At 33.2% G+C, this 27,378-nt stretch overlaps 1 protein-coding gene across 4 annotated transcripts in view; it reads right to left on the minus strand.

Moving 5' to 3' along the window:
• LOC144965439 (structural maintenance of chromosomes protein 5-like) overlaps positions 1 to 27,378 on the minus strand; it is a 47,773-nt gene that overhangs the window by 2,505 nt on the left and 17,890 nt on the right. For all 4 annotated transcript variants that reach the window (XM_078900786.1, XM_078900787.1, XM_078900788.1 and 1 more), the window contains exons 10-25: positions 26,543 to 26,624; positions 24,060 to 24,177; positions 22,872 to 23,026; positions 20,683 to 20,891; positions 18,868 to 19,051; positions 16,770 to 16,828; positions 15,606 to 15,672; positions 15,201 to 15,302; positions 13,826 to 13,893; positions 11,879 to 12,002; positions 6,421 to 6,543; positions 6,060 to 6,185; positions 4,572 to 4,682; positions 3,426 to 3,653; positions 1,916 to 2,095; positions 258 to 353 (exon numbers count right to left, since the gene is read on the minus strand). In XM_078900786.1, the coding sequence (XP_078756912.1) occupies positions 258 to 353; positions 1,916 to 2,095; positions 3,426 to 3,653; positions 4,572 to 4,682; positions 6,060 to 6,185; positions 6,421 to 6,543; positions 11,879 to 12,002; positions 13,826 to 13,893; positions 15,201 to 15,302; positions 15,606 to 15,672; positions 16,770 to 16,828; positions 18,868 to 19,051; positions 20,683 to 20,891; positions 22,872 to 23,026; positions 24,060 to 24,177; positions 26,543 to 26,624 (2,032 nt within the window). The remainder of the gene's footprint in view (positions 1 to 257; positions 354 to 1,915; positions 2,096 to 3,425; positions 3,654 to 4,571; positions 4,683 to 6,059; positions 6,186 to 6,420; positions 6,544 to 11,878; positions 12,003 to 13,825; positions 13,894 to 15,200; positions 15,303 to 15,605; positions 15,673 to 16,769; positions 16,829 to 18,867; positions 19,052 to 20,682; positions 20,892 to 22,871; positions 23,027 to 24,059; positions 24,178 to 26,542; positions 26,625 to 27,378) is intronic.

Genomic DNA, 27,378 nt, shown 5'->3' on the forward strand with positions numbered 1-27,378 from the left:
ATGTTTATTATTATAATCATCATCAATATTATTAATATCATCATCATTATTATTATTATTATTATTAATTATTATTATTATCATTATTAACTTCATAATCATCGCCATTATTACTATTATTATTATAACCATTAATAATAATAAACTGTTTCAGTTTAGATCTTAGATACCAAGCTGAAGGTTTTGGGTGCTCTCTCACTTTGCCAAGGGAGAACTCTTGAATGAGATAAAATATGGAAAAAAAAGCAGCCTCTTACCTTCGGAGTCAATAAGAAATATTGAGAGGTGTTTCTCCGACAGACTGTCCGAACAACAAGTTCAAAAACTTTTCTCTCATTTTTAGGATCCATTCCCTGAAATTATATTTTAACAAGTTGAAATCTGCTGTATTCCAATCAAAGTCTGAGTGTCAAAAAGTCCCTGCTTCCATTGTTCTAATTTAAGAATTATTCATAGCACAAACATAAAACCAGACCTGCCACTCAGGCAATAATAAAATCAGTATGAAAATCTGAAAAAAATCAGTATAACGTATATTGACTGACCAGTAACTCACAGTGACCAACGGTGACGTCAGCAATGATGAATAAATGCCGACTTTCCGTATATACATATACGAAACAGTTTTTGTTATTCCCCAATAGATAAATTAAAACTTTAGGTACACAATAACTCTATTAATACTAAACACACTGTTTACAAGTAGCTAATGACACTTTTTAATGTACACGGCTCTTTCCACTCACAGCCACCTTGAAAGTCATACAATCTGCTTCTCGACCAAATAGTCAGGAGGGCAGAAGAGAGACAGTACTCATTTTGAGAGATCATCTTGGTTTTGAGTTGGAGAGCAAATCCTTAGACATGTTTACAAATCATATGTAATATGTAAACAAAACAAAACAGTGCATAACAGAGATATGATTTACATCATCTCCCAAAACTCTAACTACACATTTGACTGTTTACCTCCCAGCTAGGGTATGGATAAAACCAAGTAACCTCATTCCAAAGCAAAGACAGAAAGCATATTGGAAAACATATATAGGGGGATAGAAGACACAGTAAGTGCCTCCCTGCCCACTATGGGAGGTAAGGAACCCCACCCAGTCCAATTTTTTTACAACTTTACAGTCTTGCTGGACACCCTGGGAAAGAACCGCAATGTGTGTCTTTATTTATGTATATTGATATGACAGAGATGGATTACTAAATTGTCTTTGTCTCGAGATACAAGATCTCTAAGAGTAAGGAGCCACAGGTTACATGTCAAACGTTGGGTCATGAGTGAGGTTCGGGTTCGACACAAAGGTCTTCGTGATCCGGGTCATCCACCGACATGACTTCATTTTTTAATATTTAAAAAAAACATCTCTTTTAAAAATCGGAATGGCAAGAGTTGAAATCTGTATATCGAAATTTTTGCCTCCAAAAATCGTTATGACCGACAGGTCTGTAAAACATAACAAAAGAGAGCATGAGACATCAGATTAAATATGATATACCTCTATTTTTCCACCCCCTTTGTCATATCTTGTGACATAAATGTGCAAACACGCAATTGGTCTTATGTCTGCTGTCAATGAAAAATGCTACGTTTTTGCTTTACACCATTGGTGCTCTATGACCAATCCTAGTCATAGTGATGACCCATAAAATGATTTCTTAGCTTGATAAAGGGACAAAATTCTGGACTATACACAGCAAATGACAAATGACAAAAAATATGAAATTTGAGCCACCCTAATGGCATCCTGTGTTCTTTGTCTGCTGTATGAATGGGTTTTGTGATTCCGAAAGGTGCATCCGCTTATAAAGAAAATCACCGTTCAACCATAGGTAAATCACCCTGACTTTGATTAAAAATGTGTCTAACAAACAAATTTAACCTATCACATTTAACATTATTCTTTACCTGGTTTATCTCGTCCACAATCCTAAAAGGACACTTGATGAGCTCTTGCATAGCCAGCATGTATAAGACTGTGGACACACTCCTTTCCCCTCCACTTTGGTGATGAGCTGTCAACTCCCTCAAGTTTTCATCATCTCTGAATTTCACTTTGATACAGATGCCATACTTATCGTAATCTTCCTGGAATTTTGAAATATGACACGGAAATTTAATACCACAGATCAGCCAATTGTTATATTTTTAAAAATCTGAACCTGGAGGATAAAATCAATGCATGATTTGAAACCTGATCAATATGAATGTGGGCATGTCAATGCTATAGAATGATGTAGCGTGGCTCTAATTTGGTCACATATCTATTTCTGAGTAATATCAATATTCTCATCAACTTTCCTGTTAAACTTTGATTTTAAAAATGAACCAGAAAATTTGATTTTCATCAATTTGGTACAAAAAAGATGGTATATGAGGCTGTGTGAAAACATAGACAGACATCATTATCAACTTATATTGTAAAAATATGAAAGGATTTCGTGTCCATTAGTTTCACAGAGTTAAATAATGAAAATAAATAATAAAACTGATAGTCTAGCATAAAACAAAAATAGCAGAATCATCATTTAAAAGGATTGGAAAACAGTGTACAAAGGATAAACTTTGTCCATAACTTTTTAAACATTTGGAAAAACTATTCCCACCTTGAGGTTGGATGCCGGTCGTTAATTTTAGAAATTATTTTTCATTATATTCTCATAACAAAAACAGTGAAAATTTAGATACCTTTAAAAAGAAATTGAAAACCGAATTATTTAGAAGAAGCTTATTTTGACAATTAATATGCATTATGTTTTAATTTAGGGTAAATGGTATAGTAATCTGTATGTAAAGATTTTGCATATGTAGATGCAGAGAAGTTTCCGTATGTGGATTTGAGTGAACGGGTGTATGTGTGTAGTTGTGTATTCTAGTCCATATAGTCTGAGTGATTGTTAAGCGCCATAGAGCACTTGTCAGTGGATTAATGGGCGCTAAATAAGTATATTATATTATTAAAATTATTATTATTATTATTATTATTATTATTATTATTACTATTATTACTATTATTATTATTATTATTATTATTATTATTATTATTATTATTATTATTATTATTATTAATATTATCATTATTATTATTATTATTATTATTTGACCTCAGTGAAACCTCCAGAAAATAATAGATCAACTTTCTGAAAAAAAAAATACTGGGGATATAATTCTAAAAACCTGACAAAGTTATAGGAAGTGTACAGCAGTGGGGAGTGAACGTGGAACTATGGGACATGTGGAGACAAAAGTTTTTTTCCTTTAAATGACAGCAAAATATACTTTTGCATAAGAAAGAGGTCTAAAGAGAGGAGAGAGACGTTTTATGAGTACTGAAAGTCGTTGCAATAATTAATGACAGTGAGCTATTGTTATAAAATAATTTCGCCTTTCATCATAATTACTGATTGTATCAACTTACAACATTTTCTGGTACATTCAATGCAACTTCACCACAACATTGTATACATGAGAAGAAGTAACTGAAGTTGGTGTTTATTTTAGCAATAAGTTCATTCAATGGGGATAACCACTGTCTCTCAATGGCTGCGATGTCATCCTGGTGACTTTGTTTTCTTGATTCTCTCTCTTTGAGAACTTTTTCCATCTCCTCAATTTCTTTCTGTCTTTCTTCATACTCTTGAACAACCTATAAGATATGGTTTAAAACAATCATTGAACAACCTATGTGATATGATCTAAAACAATCATTGAAAAACCTATGTGATATGATTTAACACAATCATTGAACCTATGAGATATTAAAAATGATCATTAAACAACCTATGTGATCTGATTTAAAACTCATTGAACCATCCATGATTTGAAACTATCAGTGATATTTAAATTGATCCTTTACCTGTTCTTAAAATGAATGAAAATGACACCTCCAACCTATTTCAGACAAAGTATCAATTTAAACCGATAGAGAACAGGTTTCATGTAGATTGATGTGGAATCTAGTCCTCTTGGAAGCAAAAACCAATTATTACATTCCTTTGAAATAGGATGCTAAATACTGAACAAATATTGCGATTGGACAATTTTCCAGGAAAAAAAATTGAAACTAAAGCAGGCACCTCTCTCATTAAATTGTAAAAGTAATTCTTTTAAATTGCTGTGTGTTAAAGGTTCAATTTTTTTTATTGAAAAAAAAAAAAAAAAGGTTCACTTATTTTTATATTGTATAAGATCATTTAAGATGATGAACTCTGATTATGCTAAGAAATAAGAAAAAGTGAACAAAAAGTACATTGGTTGATCTTTATGAGCAGAACATCAGAACAAATATGTTCTCAAACTGTTTCTGTTTGTGATTGTGTATTGCTGCCCTCCTCTGATACTCTGATTAATTTATTCATGACATTGACATTTTAAAAAAATCTAGCCATGAAAGTAAACAGATTAGAAAGGAAAAGCTATAGTATTTAAATAATTCTTTTCTCTTGACTCTGTTTTCTTTCGTTTATTGTTGGGTTTTTGTTTTTTTAAAACTATAAATTAATTTTGGAGTGGACACCTAATGAGAAAGGCAGTTTCTTTAATTTCACCTTCATTTTTGCATTACCTTTTCATCAACTTGAAACATTGACTCTGCTCTTGCCTGCATGCTATGAATTTCAACATCAAGCTCTTCTATGGTTGAAGGAGCGTTGGAAAACACTCCCCAAATGTTGCGCTAAAAAAGAAAAGAAAAAACTAAAAATAAACATGATTTTAGTCAAAGTAATAAAATTTAAGAGAGAGAGAGAGAGAGAGAGAGAGAGAGAGAGAGAGAGAGAGAGAGAGAGAGAGAGAGAGAGAGAGAGAGAGAGAGAGAGAGAGAGATAAAGGAATGAATGAAATATAAACAAGTTATAATAATGTAGGGAGAAATTTCAGAAGAGACTGCAAAGAACAAATTAATAATATGCCCATAAAAATATTAGGCCAATTCTTAAAAACTGAGCGAGTTCATTTTGTTTTATTGAGAGAGGGTGGACAATTACTGAATTCCTTAGTATTTTCCATCGTTTATTTCAAATGTTATTTAGAAATATGAATAGTGCCAGACAAACACACTAGTTGTATAAATTCATGTTTAAAAATGTGTTTACTTTATCACAACAACCAAGCGATGTCACAGGTTTCCTATCACCCCTGGCATTACGGCTCATCATATCTTGAATGGTGTAACTGAGCAATGTGTGTCAATGTTAGTGACGGGTGTGGTGGAAGGGAGGAGGGAAGGAGACTAGGCTCTTTGTTCTAGATTTTTTAAAATGGTAGATGAGTTGATGTCTGATGTTTCCAATGTCCAACAGAAAAAAGTATTTATGCTACAGGTCTAAAATTTGGAAATAATAGAGAACAGATGTCAACTTCTACCAGTTCTAAAAATGATACGAACTCGAACTCGTAAGCTGGGATGAGGATAGATTGACCTCTTTTCTTGTATGCTAAGTTTGCTAAGTTCCATTCAATTTTTCTTTCATTATTATTCTTAACAGAAAAAAACCATACCACTCCCGTAATGGTCCAATTTTTTTTTTTTTAAATAGGCCCTATCGGTAGGCCATTTCTGGGTCAGCGTACGTTGTGGAAGATGGAGTGGTTGAATTTAAAGTCTTGTTTTTGATGCACTCAGAGCAGTTGATCCAAAATTTAAAGGAAGTAATCAATAAACCTTATTGCTGGTCAATAACCAATATTGACAGTTGGAGTAAAAAGTTGACATGGATATGGAAACCGCTCGCATAATCGTAAATTTTAAAAAATCGAATTTTAAATAATAAATATTATTTTTCCCGGTATCGATAATCCAGGAATATCACCTCAATTCCGTAGTGCCAGGATTTTGGCTTGAATCCGTGATATCTGACAGGTCTGGATGACTATATCAGGCAAATACCTGTGTTATGCATGTATTGATACAAGGACAACTATCGATCTTCATGCTAGACTCTCCTGCATTGCCAGTTTCAGACTTTTTGAATATTTAATTTTTTTACTTTAGAAAATTTAACCATCAAAAATCAACTTTCCCTGGACACCCTGAACAACATGCAATTAATACTTTTGTTAGTTCTGGCTCCAAGTTTTCTTGTGATTTAATAGATGCAGCATTTAATGCTTCCAACAATTTGTTCCTGGCCTCTTGCTTTTTGTCATTCGTGATCTGCTTAAGCTGTTCAACCTCTCTCTGTAGTGAAAAGAGAAAAGACATTAAAAAAAAAACAATTAACAAAATGTGTCTTTTCTTGTGGCTTATTTGCATCTAATATGAATGAAAATTCTTTAAAAATATTATGTGTTTCTATTTTAAGCACTTCAAAAGTTTATTTATTATGGGTAAGATCTAAAACTTATTTCCAACAATCAGATCAATTAGTATCAAGTTTTTAAAATTATTGGTTAAGAAAGTACCAAAATTTTACCTCCAATGCTTCAGATTTTTGTCTGGCATTACGAAGCTCATTCACAAGGGCATTGTATTTTACATTGTGTTCATGTAACTTTAAACTGCTTCGTACTCGATTCTTTGCCATTGTAAGACATTCCTGAAATAAATTTTATATTGATATTTTTTTTTTTAACAAAAACATAGATAAACATTATAGTTTATTTCATCCATTTTTGAATTTGCACATAATTGGTCTCAGGCTACTGGTAATTTGACATTATTGAAATATACTATGAAATTTTACAAATTCGAATTTGTATGGGGGAGGGGGAAGACAAAAAATTCAAAAGTGGAACAATCAATTGGTATTACATTGTTTTGTTTGGTTTTTTTTTTTGGTTTTTTTTTTTTTTTTTTGCAACACATTTAGGTCATTTCAATATAAAAAGGAAGAAAATAAGATAGTCAAAAAATTGTAGATTTACAATTGAAAGCACACGCAAAAAAGACAAAGGAGAATTTACTTCTTTTTTTTTTTTTAAGGGTTTTACGGCACTTGCAAAAATTTCTAAAATAACAATTAAAGCACCCAAGAAAAGGTAAGACAAAGGGGAATTGGTTCAAATAAGAAACATATGTAGATTCCAAGAGCACACTATCAAAGTACTTAGTTTGAGATCACTAAAAGTCTCATCCAAAGACAAGCACAGGTTCCTACTAAAAGGAATACACTCAAATGTTTACAAATCATATAATATGTAAACAAAACAAAATACAGTGCATAACAGAGAGATGATTTACAAGAAAAAAAATATCATCTCCCAAAACCAATTATACATTTGACTGTTTCCCTCTCAGTCAGGGTTCTGGCCAGGGCCAGGACAAAACCAAGTACAGTAGAACATGAAAGTAACGTACTCGGATCGGAAATAGCGAGTAAAATCTAAATCCCCGTTTTTTTCTCTTATTTGAGTCAATAAAATTAGCATGAAAGTAGCGAGTATGAAAAAGAGGTCAACTCGGAAATAACGAGCATTTCCTGCCCCAGCCTAGGACTTCGAACGAAGTAAAGCAAAACAACAGACAATGGTGATTTAAATATTTTTAGCCTAGCTTCTTTCCTTTTCTTATTTCTCGTTACGAGTAATATTACATAGTAGCCTAGTCTGTAGTAGTACATAGGAGGAGAAACAAATTTGGGTGGGGGTTGGGTGAGTGTGTTTGTGTGCGTGTGTGTGCATTGGGGGTGGGGGTCAATTATTCACTCAATGTGGTGACACGCGACGCGCGAGGTAAGCACTGGCAGCCAACATGTCAACATGCCTCACTTAGCAGCATCGGTCAGCGACGAACGACACGATCAGCGAGAGAAGGGAGCGTGGAACCATCATTTCAGTGGGTCAGTGATTGAGTGATGCGCTTGCTTACCTCATCAAACATGCCTAGTGCATACAAACACTCGCACACACACACACACACACACACACACACACACACACACACACACACACACACATGAAATCTTGATGGAAATGGAAGGGGTGGGTTTTAGGGGTGGATCAACTTCAACCCGTGGCCATCATTACATAGTTAACGAAGGCCGTGTTCAACCCCGCCCCCACCCCACTTTATCCACACACAGTCATTTGCGGCACACACGCACAAACACACACACACATTGTCTTTTCATCTTTTTGTACAGCCGAGTGACCTTTCGGAAATAGCGAGTAATCAGGAGTGGACCCGTCGAACTCGCTATTTCCGAGTTCTACTGTAATCTCATTCCAAGACAAAGACAGAAAGCAATTGGAAAACAGATATAGGGATATAGAAGAAATTGCAAGTACCTCCCTGCCCACTATGGGAGGTCAGGATCCCCGCACAGACAAAGGAGAATGCATAGTGGCCAATTTTTCAAGGAGCGAAAACTCACTTATGGGCCTAGTTTAACATTGTTGTAATGGACAATATTTTGGGTCCTTATTTGAGATTTCCATCACAACAAAAAGCCCATAAGGAATTGGGCTATCAGACCTGCAAATAAGTGCACATCGGTCATGATCCAAACTGGCAGTATGTTTGGACTTTTTACTATAAAAATATATTCTAGATTGAGATTGTATAGTTACTGCAAACAAGTCCCAAACAGGCATAATTACTGGAAACATGTTCTATATCCAAACCGACCATCCAACATTTGTCCAAAAAAAAAGAAGAAAAATTTATAAGTCCATCTGCCAAACTTAAACCTAATCAAAAATGACACATTATACCATATTTAGGTGATATCACATAATAGTAGTAGTAGTAGTAGAAAGCTTCGAAGTACGAATGACGCTTGCTGAGAATTGTGTGATTCAGTCATGGCTGATAAGTATAGCTGCTCTCTCCATCCATGTTGTTAATTGTTTCCATTGGTCACGGTCCTGGGCCAGAGTTTTGAGGCTGTCAAGATCTTGTTGTGACTTTAGTGCGGAGGGCACTGCAGGATTTCTTAGTTCTTCAGGGATTAATTCGGCCTCATCTGAATCCAGAAATTTATGATATGTAGAGAGGTCCTGGTTCAGGGTAGTTACTATTGATGTTGGTGGTCTCCCTACATATTTGTTGCCATGAAGAAAATATTCTGTCATTGCAGTTTGGGCTGGGATGTTATCTTCTCGACGTAAGATGTGACCAAGTAGCCTCCATCACTGTTCTTTTATTATTTTACTCAGGCGTTGGACCCTGGCTTTTTCATAGAGATCAGTATTTGTAATTGTCTCTGGCCAATAGATTCCGATTACGCGATGTAATTGTTTGCGGTGGTATGAATTGAGACTTTCTAAGTTCTTTTTTGTGAGGCCCAGGTTCCACAATTATATGTCAATATCGGAATAATCAGTGCCTTGTAAATCTGCATTCGTTTATTCTCACTGATTATGTTATTTCTATTCCATAAATTTTGGAGCTGGTTGAATGCATTGGTGGCCAGCTACTTTCGTTTTCTGATGTCTTCATTTTCGTTGATCAAATTGCCTAGTTGATGTACACTTTTCCATTCATTTAAATTTCTGTTGATTTTTGTATATTCTGTTTTGGATTGATTCACTTTCAGATTCCATGCTTCTAGGGTAGTTGATATTATTGGCAAGTATAGTTTTGCTTGATGTTCTGATTCAAAGATTAGGTCTGTATCATCTGCGTATATCAATTCACAAGTGATCTTCTTTACTGGTGGTAATTTTGGTCTTAGATCTTTCATGGCCGATTTGAGGTATATCGTGAATAAAACTGGATTCAAGCTGTCTCCTTGAGGGGATCCAATTACGGTTGATATTGTTAATTCTCTGCCGGATTCAAATTGTAATGTAGTAAATATCACGTAATATGCACTATTATATTCAGATCCATTCCAAGCAAAGGATATCACTTAAATTTTAATGAGTATATATATATACGTTGCAATTACCCCTACTACAAAACAATTCACAGTGCCTACATTAGACAACATTGTCACTCCAAAAATGAAAGAGAAAAAAAAAAAAAAGAAAGATTTGAGTTAAAGAGTAGCCTTTGAAAATATATTTGTTTCCTAAGTTGATTACATTTCATTATTGTTAACTTATTATTTTACTTTAATCAGAGAGAGAGAGAGAGAGAGAGAGAGAGAGAGAGAGAGAGAGAGAGAGAGAGAGAGAGAGAGAGAGAGAGAGAGAGAGAGAGAGACAGAGAGAGAGACAGAGAGAGAGAGAGACAGAGAGAGAGAGAGAGAGGGGAGAGAGAGAGGAGAGAGAGAGAGAGAGAGAAAGAGAGAGAGAGAGAAGAGAGAGAGAGAGAGAGAAGAGAGAGAGAGAGAGAGAGAGAGAGAGAGAGAGAGAGAGAGAGAGAGCGCACTCTAACAATAAATTTTTGCTTTAAAAAGTCTATATTTAATTATTTTCATTATAAATAAATAAATAAATAGATAATTCAAAATATAAAAAGAAACAAAACCTCAAATTTTAAAGTCTCTCTAACATAATAAAGACCAATCAGCACCATCCCTATCCCATACCCTGTCGACCATCATTTTATCCAAGACCACCAATTGTATTGTGTCACTTTTGACATTTGGAAGCATGTTTGGGCTGACGTCATAAACCTGGGAGCATCCACAGAATCCATGACACGTGTGTCTAATTATGACGCAACACAAGATGTCATGAATTTTTCCATTAAACCTGGATTTCTGGGTCACAAAACTATAATCAATGATTTTTATCCATTCTCTTTTTTTCCCTCCAGATTGACAAATTGGGACAGTCCCTTTATCGGGACAGTTGACTGCTATGGGAATGGTTCAAATGGGGAACATGTAGATTCCAATCGCTTACTATCAGTTTTCTTAGTTTGAGATCACCTAAAAATCTCATCCAGACACAAGAACAGGTCCCCTCTAAAAGGAATACACTCACATGTTTACAAATCATGTTATATGTAAAAGAAAAAATAATACAGTATATAACAGAGATGATTTACAAGGAAAAAAATATAATCTCCAAAAACCAACTATACATTTGACTGCTTCCCTCCCAGTCAAGGTATCTGGTCAGGGCCAGTTAAAAAAAAACCCAATTAATCAAATTCCAAGACAAAGACAAAAAGCACTTTGGAAAACAGATATAGAGGGATGGAAGATACAATAATTACCTCCCTGCCCACAGACCACCCAGAATTTGTATCATAAAACCTTGATATTTCTAAATAGTGCTTATATGCTTGAAAAAAACAAGGAAAATATCTAGTGATAAAAACGGTAAACCAGAGCCATTGGATCATAAAGTCAATGGTCAGACTGGTTTCTCTAGTGTTAAGCGGATAGTTCTATCACTTGCAATACTTTAAATAGGATTTAATTTTATTGCCAAGAACTTTCCACCAGATCTAATAGACCAACCTTCAGTATTCTTGTTAACGAGTGTGAAATAAAACTCAATTCTATGCAGATCTTGACTATTTGAGTAAATGGTATTCATCGCTTAATATGAATGACTTCACATGAGCCCAAATTCGATTTTGATAAACTACAGATTTAAATTGATGCAAAACTGATTGGAGAATAAAAGGTTCCAAAGACATTTTATGAAAGGAAGAGAGAACTAACAGAGACCAGTCTGTGTTCGTTTACCATATTCATAACTTTTACCTTCAATTTCAGCACACACACACATACAGAAAAAATAACTGCTCACAGTCATAAAACAATACAAAAGATCATAAAGTGCATCAATATCTTAAATATAAGGACCTGATTTTAATATGTTCATTTTAGTGTATGTTAGCTTATCACATTAATATAACTAACACCCAATAAAAAAAAAACAATTTTAATTTATTGTGCCATTTTTAAATAGAGCCTCTTGATTTTAGGTCTTTTTTTTTTTCTCCCTCCAAATAAATCTCATATGCAAAAAGTGTTTGCACCATAGGAAGCTTAATTTAACTTTAATAAAAAAAATATATATACTTACTGCTGTAGATACTTTGCTCTGGTTAAGACATTGACACTTTTCTTTGATAATCTGACACAATTGCCCAGATAAAATTTCTTTCTCAGCCTCTAAGTCGATTGTGTCTCTTTTGATTTGTTCAATTCTAAAGGAAAAAAAAAAGAAAGAAAATAAGAAAGAAAGAAAGAAAATCAGTGACATCAAACAACGCATGTGACACTTATAGGTAATAATATATGTGCCATGAAAATCGGAGGAAAATCACATAGCAAACTCTAGCCTGCTCTCATGAAAACAGTCAAAGAGGAAAAGTGTCATTTGGAAATGGGCAAAGAACCTTAACCAAAAAAAAAAAAAAAACAACGATATCAAATGAATAAATTATATTAGCAACTAGCAATGACCTGTATATTCACTAATTGCTTGTAGTGAATGATAAAATCTAGCACCACTTTATTTTTGCTTTGAATGGTTTTAAGGCGCTTTTAGCACATTTAGATCACTTCAGCACCAGTAAAAAGACAGAAAATGGGATGGTAAAAAAAAAGTCTAGACTTATTAAAAGAAGACAAAGGGGACTGCTTCAAACAGGAATTGATGTACATTCCAAGAGCACACTATCAGTGTACATAACTTGAGATCACCTAAAAGTCTCATCCAGACAGAAGAACGGGATCCCACTAAAATGCTTACAAAACATGATATTCAAAACAAAAAAAATATTGCAGTACATAAGAGACAGAAACAACAAGATATGAAGTGAATAGAAAAGTGCCAGAAGACAATAGAGAATAAAAATTTTTTCGCGGCGGTGGTGGGGTTCGAACCTGCGACCTTATTGGTACGACAACTCCGCCTGGCAGGTGAGAGCGTGGCTCTACCGTGTGAGCTATCCACGAACACAAAAATATTCGTTTCAAACCCAAAGTCATTACTAGATCCCTCTCTCACCCACTTCTTGAGACCGCCGATTCGTTCGTACACCACCATCGCGAATAATTTTGACCAGCAGTTAAGCTTAATAGCCAATATTCTCAACACAAACATATAACATAGAAACGATTGAGACATTGAGTATGCTCCGGTGTATGGGGTGAATTTTTAATTCAGAAAAGTGAGTGGAGCAGGCACTTATGTTGGTAACAACAAGATATGAAGTGAATAGAAAAGTGCCAGAAGACAATAGAGAATAAAAATTTTTATTCTCTATTGTCTTCTGGCACTTTTCTATTCACTTCATATCTTGTTGTTACCAACATAAGTGCCTGCTCCACTCACTTTTCTGAATTAAAAATTCACCCCATACACCGGAGCATACTCAATGTCTCAATCGTTTCTATGTTATATGTTTGTGTTGAGAATATTGGCTATTAAGCTTAACTGCTGGTCAAAATTATTCGCGATGGTGGTGTACGAACGAATCGGCGGTCTCAAGAAGTGGGTGAGAGAGGGATCTAGTAATGACTTTGGGTTTGAAACGAATATTTTTGTGTTCGTGGATAGCTCACACGGTAGAGCCACGCTCTCACCTGCCAGGCGGAGTTGTCGTACCAATAAGGTCGCAGGTTCGAACCCCACCACCGCCGCGAAAAAATTTTTATTCTCTATTGTCTTCTGGCACTTTTCTATTCACTTCATATCTTGTTGTTACCAACATAAGTGCCTGCTCCACTCACTTTTCTGAATTAAGAGACAGAAAGCAACTCGGTAAACAGATGTAGGGGATAAGACACAGCAAGTGACTTCCTGCCCACAATGGGAGGGAGATCAGAAGACCCCATCCAGCTAGCATTACAATAATTCATACAGTGATACCAATTCAATGCCAATAAAAAAAAATAAAAATAGAAACAGAATATAAGAAGGAATTTGAACAGTCAAGAAACCAAAAGTTCACCTAATTGGATTAAGACCTCAACTGACTAAAATACTGGTGTAATCTTATGAAATGAAAAGACAAGGAAATACCTTTGCTTCTTTGTGACGATTTGATTTTCTATATTTTTTCTTTGATCCCTCTGCTTGAGTAAACTTCTCTGTAAAACATTTGATAAAAACAAAACAAGAAGTTTATTTGAAATTGTATTAGTTGAAAATTCCCTTCTTACACAGGAATTCGGAGTATAATTTGAAGTAGTGAAAATAAACAGAAAAGCAATACGCTTCAACAGTCGTGACATCACTTCCCCCGTAATGACGCAGAGTAACTTAGTAACTGGTTAACTATTGGAACAATGGCGGACCTTATGGAATATTTCTCCGACGAGCATAAAAGGGTATCCAGAGGAAAAAAACATTATAAATCTGATCATATTTTGACTTTCATACATTCTGATCACAAGACATATGAAAAGTTCTAACCAGCATGAAGAATAAAAAGTACCGATTTTCTTTGTTTAGAACCACGATGGTCGCCGTTGCTGGGCGCGTGACATCAGACTATTGAATCCAAATATCAATATCAACTATACCCTGAAATATCTTTTGAAAATCTGTCTAAAATTACCTTACTGGTGTGGTAGATAATGTCTTATGCATTACATAGTCTCTATCACCTTAGAATCAAAGGATTTTTGTTGTTGTTGTCTCATAGGTAGAGCCAATAAATCAAAAACACATTATTTATCCTGCCATAGGGCAGTGTCTCACAAAAATCATAAAATCGCTTTTTTTCACTTAATCAAAACTCTGGGACATAGAAAAGCTTACAAAGTATTCAAAATGATCATATCTCAAGTATTTTTTTTTAATTAGAGGCGATTAAAAATTTTACTTGATATAGACTTGTTTAGGACCAGCCAACAGCAATAAATTATTACCATCAGAGGGACAATTATGTCAAGAGATATTGCATTTGCGGTTAACGATTGGCGAACAGTATGTGAGACAATGTTATAGGATACTGTCTTTTCTTGGTTACAGCTGGAGTTATTTGCATGGCTTTAACTAAGTCAGAACAGTATCTAAAAATATTATGCAACATATTACATGAATGAAATCGCCGACAAACAGAAAAAAGCAAGTTATCATTAGCTATTATTTAATGTTAGAAGACTTCCATCATGTAATAGAATTAAAGCGTTATGAATGAAAAAAGCTAAATGAGTTGATTGCGGCAAAACTGGTTGGTTCAGCGTCAGCCAGATTCTGTCCCTTTGTTGGTTAGGACAGTATAGATGATGACTTTAAAACAAAAGAAAAGTGAAATTTTGATATTGCTAAACCAGGGTTATGACACAAAAATAATAAAGTTCTTTCCCACTTTCTTTGAATGCAAAAAAACAAAGATTTGATGTTATTCTTTCTTTAGCTTACTTACCTTTTTGTCTCTTAGCTCACTTACCTTTTTCTCTCTTAGCTCATTGATTGTGGCTTCATATTCCCCCGACTTTTCCTGTAAAACTTTGTATTCCTCTGTCTTTTGTCCAATGTCTTGCTTAAAAATCTATTGTTTAAAAAATGAGGAGGGAAAATAATAAGCGAAGTGCAGCTTTAAATATAAAAATTCAACAGAAAATGATATTGAAAGAATTTTCGCTATCAAAATTTAATAAATTTAGATATAGAATTTGGAAAATATTCTTTGGTTACAGACACAGTAAATACAGCAGTCTGGTTTTTAAATAAAATGTCAAACAAAAAAAAAACCCAAAAAAACCTCAACCCCCCCCCCCCCCCCCCCCCGCCAAAAACAAACAAAGACCAAAAAAGAAAAAAAAAACACAACAATACAAAATATTAGCCATACCTTGATTTGATCTGAAAGTTCTTGCTCTTTTTGACTGTTGACTGAATCCGTGAGTGCTTTGGCTTCCCTGAAATGCAAAATATTAAATACAGGTTAGAAAATCATTCACCCTGGTATTATTTTAACAATATATAATAACACAGAAATCAACACGTTTCCTTTTATATCTTAACCCACTCAATCCTAGAGATTTTTGCTACTTTCCTAAATTGGAAAAAAATATATTAAAAATGAGCATGTACATAGATAGTTTTATTCAACTTTCATTAACATGCACAAACTAAAAACAATAGCTTTGAAACTATGCCTATAATTTTTCTAAGAAAAAGAAAAATGTAATAAATAGGTATGGGGTAAAAGTAACCCGGGTAAACTACGGGTATAGTCGTCGGTGTTAGGGTTGAGTGAGTTAAAGCAATCAGAAGGTTGCTTGAATCCAAACAAATAAAGTAGTGTTTATTTTTTATGAAGCAGAATTTTTCTTTCAACTGCTTGGAAAAAGGTGCCACTAACTCTGGCAAACTAGGAAAAAAAAAGTGCAAAATTTATTGTTGTTTTCATAGACAGAACTGCGAATTTGTAAATAATTTGTATCACAAAGTTAGTTAATAGTTTTACAGAACAGCTTTGAAAAGTTTACACGAAATGTGATGATGATGATGATAATAATAATAATAATAATAATAATAATAATAATAATAATAATAATAATAATAATAATAATAATAATAATAATAAATAATAATAATAATAATAATAATAATATAATAATAATAATAATAATATAATAATAATAATAATAATAATAATAATAATAATAATAATAATAATAATAATAATAATAATAAATAATAATATAATAATAATAATAATAATAATAATAATAATAATAATAATAATAATAATAATAATAATAATAATAATAATAATAATAATAATAATATAATAATAATAATAATAATAATAATAATAATAATAATAATAATAATAATAATAATAATAATAATAAATAAATAATAATAATAAAATAATAATAATAATAAAATAATAATAATAATAATAATAATAATAATATAATAATAATAATAATAATAATAACGACAATATCGATTACAATTACAGAATTATCATTGTTAATATCATATTAAGTGAAAAGTGACTTACTTGAGGGCTGTATTTCTGGATGAAGTAGCATTGCTGTATCTTGATTTTTTTATGTGATACTATAAACGAAAGGATAAAGGAGTTTTAAAATAGTCATTGAACTTTTAAAAATGTGAGTAGAAACTAAGTAACCTATGTGTGGCTATGTGGCCTTTAGACCGGAATGTCCTGGATTCGAGTCCTGCTCTGATCGGTGCATAATTGAGTCCTTGGAAAAGGATCTTTATTTACAATCTCTCACCATACTCAGGTATAAATTGACTACCGACACTGTAACACACACACACACACAACAGCATCGTCTTCAATGAAAAATAATTGTAATAAATAATTGTAATATTGCCTCATCTCGTCCTACATGTTAAGTGTTGTTGTTGGCTAGGGATCTCTTGTAAAGCGCTTTGAGCATGTTTAGTAGATTTGGCGCTATATAATGCTCATAAAGGCTAAAGGCTCTAGAGATTTATAAAGAGACCTGTACTTTTTTCATTGTTAAGGGTTTTATGGCGCTTACATTATGTGAAAAATCATTACTGACAACAACATGGGGAGCAACTGATATATGAACAGTTGTTTTGTCTTTTTTTGTCCTCACATACCAATTGGCAAGTTAACTCTTCTCCCATTCTTTGGAAAACACATTGTTTGAGGAAAAGAATTTAATATATACAGTCGACGATTATGAGAGGACCACAGTGCTTATTAAAACTTGCATCCCACCATAAGACTTTCGAAAAACAAAAAATTAAGCATTTATATAACGCAATATCCATACAATATGCTCAAACGCATTACAAGAGGTCCCTACCCAGCAACAACACTTAACAGGTAGGTCGAGACATGATGCTTATTAGTTGATATTAGTTTTTTCTCAACAGAGACGATGCTGAGTACACCTGAGTACAGTTTGAGAATAAAAAGCCTTTTCTCAGGACTCAACGATGCTCCGCTTGGAGAGGGACTTGAACTGTAGATCTTCCAATCCAAAGGTGAGTGTCATACAACTAGACCACATAGGTGCGCAAGGAATGTTTATCAGACAAAACCTTATTTCGTGTAGTCATCCTTGCTCATGTCACATTATTGAGAAATATCTTGGATAAAACAAAAAAATTGAAGTACGAAATTGAACAACTATCTTTTTAAAATATAAATTTAACTCCAACAATGTTTTTCATACCTGCCTTAGGCAACAATCGCTTATATATCGTTCTTCTGACAAAATACTTTAATCAATATATGTAAAATACATTGTTATACAAAGGAATCCATTCACTTCTATTTTAAGATCCCTCCCGCCATCAATATTCCTATTATATTAGGTACTTTGGTAAATGTCCATTTGGCACTCAAGCAGTGAGCTGATAAATGGTCAAGTGGCTGTGAACCGATTTTTTTTACTTTTGAATGATGAGTCTCAGAAAAAGTTCCATAGATTTGTTGTTTATGGATGGATTTTAATTATTTATGTCTTATTTAATTTTCTCCAGGAGGAATTACCTAATCGTGTGGTGTTGTTTATGTTTAAATCAATGCCAATTTAGTTTATCTTTTGATCGTGGATAAAAAAAGGGTATAATTTAGCTTTGGATAATGAAAATTAGAAATTTGTTAATCAAAATTCCAGTGTGGGCACGTGATTTAACACATTAAATTTGTAATTTAATTAACTCAGGGCAAAGTTGTATACCGTATCCCTGAAATTCATTCCAACAAATTCCTCACTCAATCTTAGCAGCCATTTTAGACCAATTTGAAATCCAAATGGTGGTTACTACCGGAAATGCAACTGTTTCAGGTGACAAAGTCCGTCCGTAAATAACAGAGGCAAATAGAAGAACATTTTTCATCCTCTAAACTAAAATAACTTTTCTTCTGTCTATCTGATTTTCAAAATTTTGGTGTCATTAGAATCGTGTTGAAAAGCACATTATAATGGTATACGAAAGTATCTAATTAAATTTTCATTTTTTTAAGATCACATCTTGACCGAAATTTTAAATTTGTCTGCTGCTGTTAATATCTGCACATCCAATAATTTTATTTGTATAAGAAGCAGATCTGTTACTTGTATAGGAGCATATTTTATGAACTATACCTGAACTTCAGGGGTATAAAATGTGGTCAACTCTGGACATTCAGCGGTGATGATTTCAGAATTGTTTTTCACTCGACTGTCTCCAATGGGTATATTATGCACTTTATACATCAAACACAAATAACGCATGATGCCTTCAGGACATGTGAACAAGTCTTGCATAAATCTTGAAAAACCATATTTTCTGTAACAGATAATAAACAGAAGATAATCAATGACTGGCTTTTATTACGATTTTATTTAACGAATTATGTCAAAACCTGTATATTGATGCAATTTTAACAAGCATCGATACAAGGTTTTAATATAACAAAGGAACAAAAAAAATCGTCATAAAAGACGCAAATTTGTTATTTGTTTTATCCCACACTAAAAGTTTTAAAACTAAAAATCTAAGGTAAAAAACCATGGACTTAAACATTCTTTGTTATCAACATTGATGCTTTTCAGACAAAACCTTCCACAAAATGGATCAATTCAAGCTTCACCACAATGATCAAAGTGATTTTTAGCAATAAAATTTCAAATATCTAAAATACGTACAAGAAAGCCTGACATTAAAAAAATGATAAGTGAGAAATATAAGCTTTAAAATTTTAACAATTGATTCTCAAGTGGGGAGCGAGTCTGTATACTGGTAAGCTTAAATAGCTTTTGACTATTGGAGGCAAAAATTTTATATCGATCGAAGCTAACTATCTTTGTCAATTTTGTGTTGGTGAGAAGTGGCTTTTGTTAGTGCTTTTATTCTATATTTCTTTACTTTTGATGAATTTCATTTTTAGTCCTCACAGTAACCTGACTTTCTTTGCAATGACGTTGACAGTTGACATTCAAAAGCGTCCCTGTATTTTCATCCTTGACATTATTAATTGGGATCTCCAACTCAACTTTCGACAGAGTTAAGAAAAGAAAAAAAGATAGAATGCAATGTGGTATTGTTCAAGTCAATGTGCACATCAGTCCAAGCCGAGGCTTTTTCTTTGCAAATATCTTTACTTATTTCTATAAACTAAACTTTGGGAACTTTGTATTATGTCTTAAGATCCAATTGCAATTTTTTTTTAATGCTCGCATATGAATTTTGTTTTGTTTATGTTATTTCACATGTTAAATACAGATTATTATTCAACACCTTTTACATCTCTTTGACTGGTATGGGATAAATCTCCAAAAAAAATACACTGAATTGAATTCAGCAGCTTCCCCCTCCCCTTTTTAAACAATTTTATTTTCAATTTTTGAATTTGGACAAATAGTCATTCAGAGTCATTAAGCTGATTGAGCCAGAATTTGACCTGGTTTTCATGACATTAAACTGACAAAAACAATTGCTCGCTAACCTTTGAATGGGACATTACTCTTTTGCAAAGCCACTAGATCTTACAGATCCAGCTACCCAACCCAAGGAGGGTCAGAAAAAAATCTCGACTGCAGTCATTATCAATACCAGTCTATTTGCTTGTGTAACAAGTGCTCTAACAACTGAGCTATCAGAACTCTCTTCCAAAGGGGAAACAACTGCTCTTTGAATTAATTATTTAACCCTTTTGACAGACCTTTAAAAAGTTACAAAATTATGCTGAAAACAAAGATCTAACAGATTGATGGGTATTTTTAGGAGCTTAACAATGCTTATGTCACTTCAAAGACAAATTATTGTCATAACTAAGCACCCACGAAAATGTAAAAATATTTAGTGGGGTGAATATATAATGGATATAATCTATAGGCAAGAAGATTGCCTTTCTTTTTATTTCAACCAGACCTGGGAAATACAACCATGCATAATCAAATGAAATTCAACATTCTTACTTGTAATGAGAAATTGGGTGATTTGGCTTGAAGGAACTGGATGGTTGGTCAGGCACTTTTATCGTGTTGACCTTGAGTTTTTGCTCATTTTTCATCTTAGACATAAAGAGTTTCAAATCTTCTGGATCTTCACATATAAAGGATCGAAGGTCATTGAAAGAGATGTGAGTCTCCACCAGCTTGGCATCTGCAGGATTCATCACATTTAACTGACAAGAGATAGACAAGAGAAAAAATTTAAGAGGGTTGTTGTAAATCATTGTTTCAGCAATGAAATGCATATGAGCGTCAAAGGTGTAATCTCAAGATGTGCAGATCCATGTTACTTTAAAAATGCAATGCAAAATAATGCAATCTTGGCATAACTTTAATCAAATATTCTATGGAGCCTGGAGTCCATAACTGTGAGGGATGTATCTTAGGATGCATCTTATTGTGTGATATGTTTTCATTTTCCCCCCTGATAAATCATTTTTTTAGTATACCATCATTTAGCAGATGGTTAATGGTTAATGAAAAAAGAAGATCAAGAACAAGAACAAGAAGAACAAGAAGAACAAGACAAAAAAGACGAAGAAGAAGAAAAGAAGAACAAGAAGAAGAAGAAGAAGAAGACGAAGAAGAAGAAGAAGAAGAAGAAGAAGAAGAAGAAGAAGAAGAAGAAGAAGAAGAAGAAGAAGAAGAAGAAGAAGAAGAAGAAGAAGAAGAAGAAGAAGAAGAAGAAGAAGAAGAAGAAGAAGAAGAAGAAGAAGAAGAAGAAGAAGAAGAAGAGGAGGAGGAAGTGGTGCGGTCGTATGTGAAGGAGGAAAAAGAGAAAAATTTAAACAATCACGGATGTGAGGAAAGAAACCTTATGCTGAGAGCAGTCAATCACCTTTCGAAGAAAAATATATATTTCGAAGAAAACTGTTTATTTCACATTTATCTTGACTTTCAAACGGAAACAAAGAAAGCGGATGAACGGAGATAGTCAACAGGAAAATTGTGTGTCGGTAGCAAAATAGAGAGAAATGGCCCAGCTCGACATGCGCTGAGTGTGTTAGTTGATTACTGACTACACGCGTTCGAACGCGCTGAGTGTGTTAGTTGATTACTGACTACACGCGTTCGAACGCGCTGAGTGTGTTAGTTGATTACTGACTACATGTGTTCGATATCTCGCGACAAGTCACAACACTGTCACCCCTCTCTCTCTTGTTTGTGGCATAGTAGGCAGTGAATACATCCCATCCGCCGGAAATTCAGACAGTGATAATTGATAAGATGGAATGATAATATACCTCGCTGACTAGTTTGTTTTGTCTTTGACGCAACAAATAAAAAGTTTCTTCTTTTTTTTTAAGTCGACGCTCGAAGCAAAATAGAAAATTATTTTTTCGAGGCACGAAATAAAACTCATTTATTTTCTTTTTTGTTGGTTCTGTCTTTTGAAGTTACGAATTTTATTTTTACTTTTAATTTTTGTTGTTTTTTAAAATGTCAGCACTTAACAGAACTTATCGAGCAAAGACATAATATATACATACATATATATATATATATATATATATATATATATATATATATATATTGGAAATTAATATTTATAAACATACAGTCACATCTCCATAATCCGAACACCATCGTTTCCAGCATATTGTCCGGATATCTGGATAGTGGAATCAGTACCTAAAGTGGCATATGTTGTTTTGACCTCAGACCATAGCTCCCTAGACTAAAGAGCTAAGCCTCAGACCATGGCAATCTAAGAATAAAATACAGCAAACAGCTTTTTTTATCTTTGTTGAAGGTCCTGACATGTTGTAGAAAAATTACAAGAAATGTAACATGTGTATTATTGTATTACTTTGTTATCAAGGTGAGTGTTCGCTGTACAAATAACGAAAGAAAAATCCGTCCCTAGGTGACCTGGCTGGATAATGGAGACATCCGGATTAAAGAAATATATAAATTATTAAATTTTAAACAAAAGTATTTAAATGAGATTGTCTGTGTGCAACCTATATGAAACTCAGAAAACCCTAAACTCTTTTATAAAAGATAAAACAAATTCAAGCATATATATGTCAGATAAATAAATTTAAGAAAAATAGTAACAGTAACAGCTTGTGTAATATGATATTCTTCATCCTTTATCAGAAGGAATTTTTTTCGTTTTTAAATGTTTGATTAACTTTACCCTTCCTTACTGATATTATCATTGGTTCGAAGATTTTCTTCTTAAATAGATGGTCATTTGCCCTCAACCAGACAACTGCCTCATATGTGTTTTGATGCAGAGAGCGTAATGTTTCCAGTCTCCTGTTGCCTACATCCTTGATCTGGCGCAACTGAATTTCTTGCCCTACAAAAAACATGGCATTTGGAAATGAAATTATAAATTATAATTTTTAAAATTCAAAAATCTTATTAAAAATCATGTTTGCAGAAGTAAAAATTAATCCACTTGGTTGAGGTCACAAAGCCCCCAAGCTTTCAAGGGCGGTATAAAATTGAAAATATGATGAAAACTAGTTAATTCTAGGTATACTTTGGGTTCAATATAAAAATATTTAACTGTGAATATTTTTTCTCTATGACATGTGAAACTTAAACCAAAAACAAACAAAAATTGTTTTCAATGCAATCATGTTATAATATATATGCAAAGAAAAAAAGTTAAGTGGTAGCTAAAATGGTTTAATGGATGGATTATACTTATAAGCGTCAACTCCTGATCTGTAAATAGTTTAGAACTTTGTGACTTAAGCATATGTTTTTGTTAGATATGTACAAATAGTTTATTTTTCAGACGTGGCATATTTTAACCATTGTGACAGTAAAACTTAGGAGACTGCACTTAGCAGAAGAAACATGGTATTTTAAGAGTTCTGAGAAAACAAACCGGTGAATACGTCAAAACTAACATTTGTTTAGCAAATAAAGAAATAAGATGTAGCCGAACAAAGCAATGTCATTTTTAAAAATGAAAAATGGTATGATAAAAATATTCATATCTCACCAAACAGATATCCTCAAAACCGAAATTGTTTAAAAGTCTAATCTATTACTATTTTTATTTCAATATTTGGGAATTACTGTGTATTAATAATTTTTAAGCATTTGTTTTCACAACTAAGGCACACTTGAGAAAGATTTGTGACAATGTAAAACTGCTTTTAAAAAGGATGTTTAAAGAAAAAAGATTAAAAGGCACTAGTTTTTAATCTTATAAATGACGGCTTTAAAATATCATTTTTTGAGATGTTTAATTGATCAATTTTGTATACTTTCCTGACCGTTGTAAAAATCTTCAATCAAAAATCCCTAAGGACAAGTTTTAAAGATATACACCTATATTGAAGAAAACAGAATAATGAGATAATAATTCAGTTTACCTCTCAACTCTCCATTGAGAATTTTGATTTCTCTTTGTAGTGTTTCGCCATCATTCTGGACAGTGTTCATTTTTTCCCCAACAGCACGAAGATTAGATGCAATTATCTCTATGTTTTTCTGTATATAGTAGAATGAATTAATAAAAATTGGACAATATCTTTTTTTTAAAAATTAATTAATTAATTAAAATAATTTAAAACATTTATACTGTCGTGTAATCTTTCATAATAATTCATTGAATCACACAAGCATCTGCATTTTCTTTGCAAAAAATTGGAATTGTTTTTCTGAAGATGTGCTAGAAACCGAAATCCGGAATATTCCAGAGATCTCGCATCCATGGCAAAAAACAAAAATGAACAAAAAACCCAGGTGCATACAAAATAACAATTATAAAATTAAAATCTATCAAGGACATAATCTATAGTGAAGAGACAATTCACAAGGAAAGAATATATCATATCTCATAATGATATATACATATGACTTTCTCTCACAGCAGAAAAAACAATTTTAAAAAACAGGCAGCGCCAGCCAGAATCAAATGATCTTAGTCCAGAATAAAGATAAAAAATCAAATGGAAAGGACAAGAGGCTGTGGACTGATAGAGAATCCACTAGCCTAGGAGCAACCAATGTTTCCCTGCTCTTTGGAGAAATTCTACATTGGCACATCAAATATGCTATTGATTCAGCAACTTTCACTCTGTTCTCTACTGTCTTTTTTTTTCTCTCACCCCTCAATAGAGAGTAAAATAAAGCTTTATTACAGTGCAGCAAGCCAGATTCAGATTTATCTGCCAAAACGTATGGCCTGCTAGAGGAATAGATGAGGTATCATGATGTGCACTGTACATGGTGAATTTGTGAAAATATGCTCTATAAATGTTAACACTTACACTTCAGCACGGTTTCCTTGAAAATGGATTCCTCAAACACACGGTTTCCTCGAACTCATTCAAATTTCCTAAAGTTTTTCCTTATTATTCTTTGTTATCATTCCATTCCTTCCTTGAACTAATTTTAACCTCGAACACGGTTTCCTGAACTAACTTCACCCAAAAAAAAAGGTTAATTAAAGGGTTTATTTTTTAATGCGACTGATGATTTACTGTGACATTGGCAGTTACATATATGTGTATCTATCTACACCTCATGTGTGTGTATACAACAATATGATACACACACACAGCCACTCGCAGACTCTATAGCTGTTTTGCATAACATACCCCTCTCTTCTTATTCTCATTATTTCACCATTCGTTCTAATTTCAATGCCACGGGCCATGATTTTGATGATGGTTGGCTACGACGGTAAATGAATGTTGTGAAACAGTACTCCACCCCCCATTCACACACACACATACCAACCCTTTGTAACATGCCATGTAGTTGTTATCTCACTCAACATATCAATAAAGTAAATAAATAATAGCATTCCCTTTATTCATCCTCAAGTGGAGATTTGTCTTAGCGTCTATTCCAAGAAAAGACTGAATAACCATGGTATCAGCGGCAGCTCATCACCACAAATTGAGCTTGGGAGAGATGGCTTGCTTCGCCAGGCCACATGACGCGGTGAATATTCGAACTAAGTATCTTTCGGGTAGGAAGCAAATACCACATCGCTGTGTTACACTGCCCTCAAGTCGTTTTTGGCAAGGCACGGTTTCCTCGAACGTTTTTGCGTGTCCCGAGGAGTTCGAGGAAACCGTGCTGGAGTGTATTTAAAATAGGCATGAAAGAATGTTAATAGCAGTTTGATCAGAACTCCTTCAAATTCATCAAGATTGAAAATCGAACATATTTTTTTGATTTTCTATTCATATGAACTCAAGAGAATTAAGTGGCATGTCTAAACCTGATCCATTGAGTAATTACAATACTGACAGAATAGTTATTTGCTTCTCTCTGAGATGATTTCAAACTTAATATTTAAACCTGAGCTCTTGAGCTGTTAAATAAATCACAGTTAAATAACAATTCAGATCAAACCATAGTCAAAGTCATAATTGGTTGAAGTTTGAGCGAGTTTATAGCTCTGCATATTAAGCCACTGGCATTCCAGTCTATGTAAGATTTTAAAGATTAGTGGTAACTGTAAATGACAATCTGAATATTTTTATAGTAATTTAATCAGGTAATTGGTAACCTTAAGAACTCTCCATTAACTACAAAGGGGCAATGATAAATCTAGGCCGTAAAAATTTGTAATTAATAATTTTATTTGATAAATTCTTCACCAAGGCCTATTTAATTTCCTCGAAAGATTTTGTGTGACAATATGAAGGTCTGCATACAGCTCTTTAAGACAACCATTCTGAGTATTAGGTGATATCTTGGATTTCCTCTGCTTTATCAAAACACAGTGAATATGCGAGATGTGATTGAGGACAAGGATGTAAATTTCCAATTATATAATTTTACTTTAATTACAGTATATTAAAATGAAGCAGATACAAACACTAAAATATCTACTTACAGCAATTTTATGATTGTCACAGCTTTCTATTTGAGCCAATCCAGCTTCTAAAGCATTTATTTGTTCCTGAAGGTCATTTATCCTGTGAGTGTAGATTTATTAAATAAACATTAGTACATTAATACACATCTGTGTGATGGTATGTACATTAATAAATTCCATCATAAGCTATTTAATTAGACAAAAACGCAAACAAATGTATTGAAACTCACACATGTTATCAGATGTTTTAGGTATAACAGTTTTTTCTCATAGTTTTTAATATTTAAAAATGAAACATATAACATGAAATAATGTTCAATCTCTCAACTATACATTGATATAATTATTATTTTGATATCTCAACATCTCAGCAAGATATTTCAAGTAAAATGATGCAAGGTACGATTGCATGCAGAGTTATCTCCCTGTCACTAGGCATAGGTTGAAGTAAATTCAAGGAAGTGCTTGGATTCTAAGGATTAATTGAAAACAACAGCCTTTGTATGCCCAATGACATCAATATCAAGTGACGAATGTTGTATTTGTGTCCATCAGATAGTGTAAACTGACCAGTCACACATGAGTGAGGCTTGCTAATTTTTGAACTAGCACAGTACATCTCCACGTTGATTTAGCAGGCAAGACTGTCTGTCAAGGACTGGACTGGACAGACAAATAAGTTACAAACCTGAAATTAATTGGATTTGACAAATCGCTTTAAATCGAATCATACTTCAATTATTTGTTTATTGATTGAACTAGAGTAGGCGGACCAATGGTGTTGGTCAGTGTGAAATTCAAATTATAGTGTCATAAATCCTCTATAAAACAATGGCTTGTTCCTAAAATGAGTA

This window comes from Berghia stephanieae, chromosome 2 (assembly GCF_034508935.2).
Source record: "Berghia stephanieae isolate SIO BIC M18660-M18661 chromosome 2, UCSD_Bste_1.3, whole genome shotgun sequence".
NCBI lineage: Eukaryota > Metazoa > Mollusca > Gastropoda > Nudibranchia > Aeolidiidae > Berghia > Berghia stephanieae.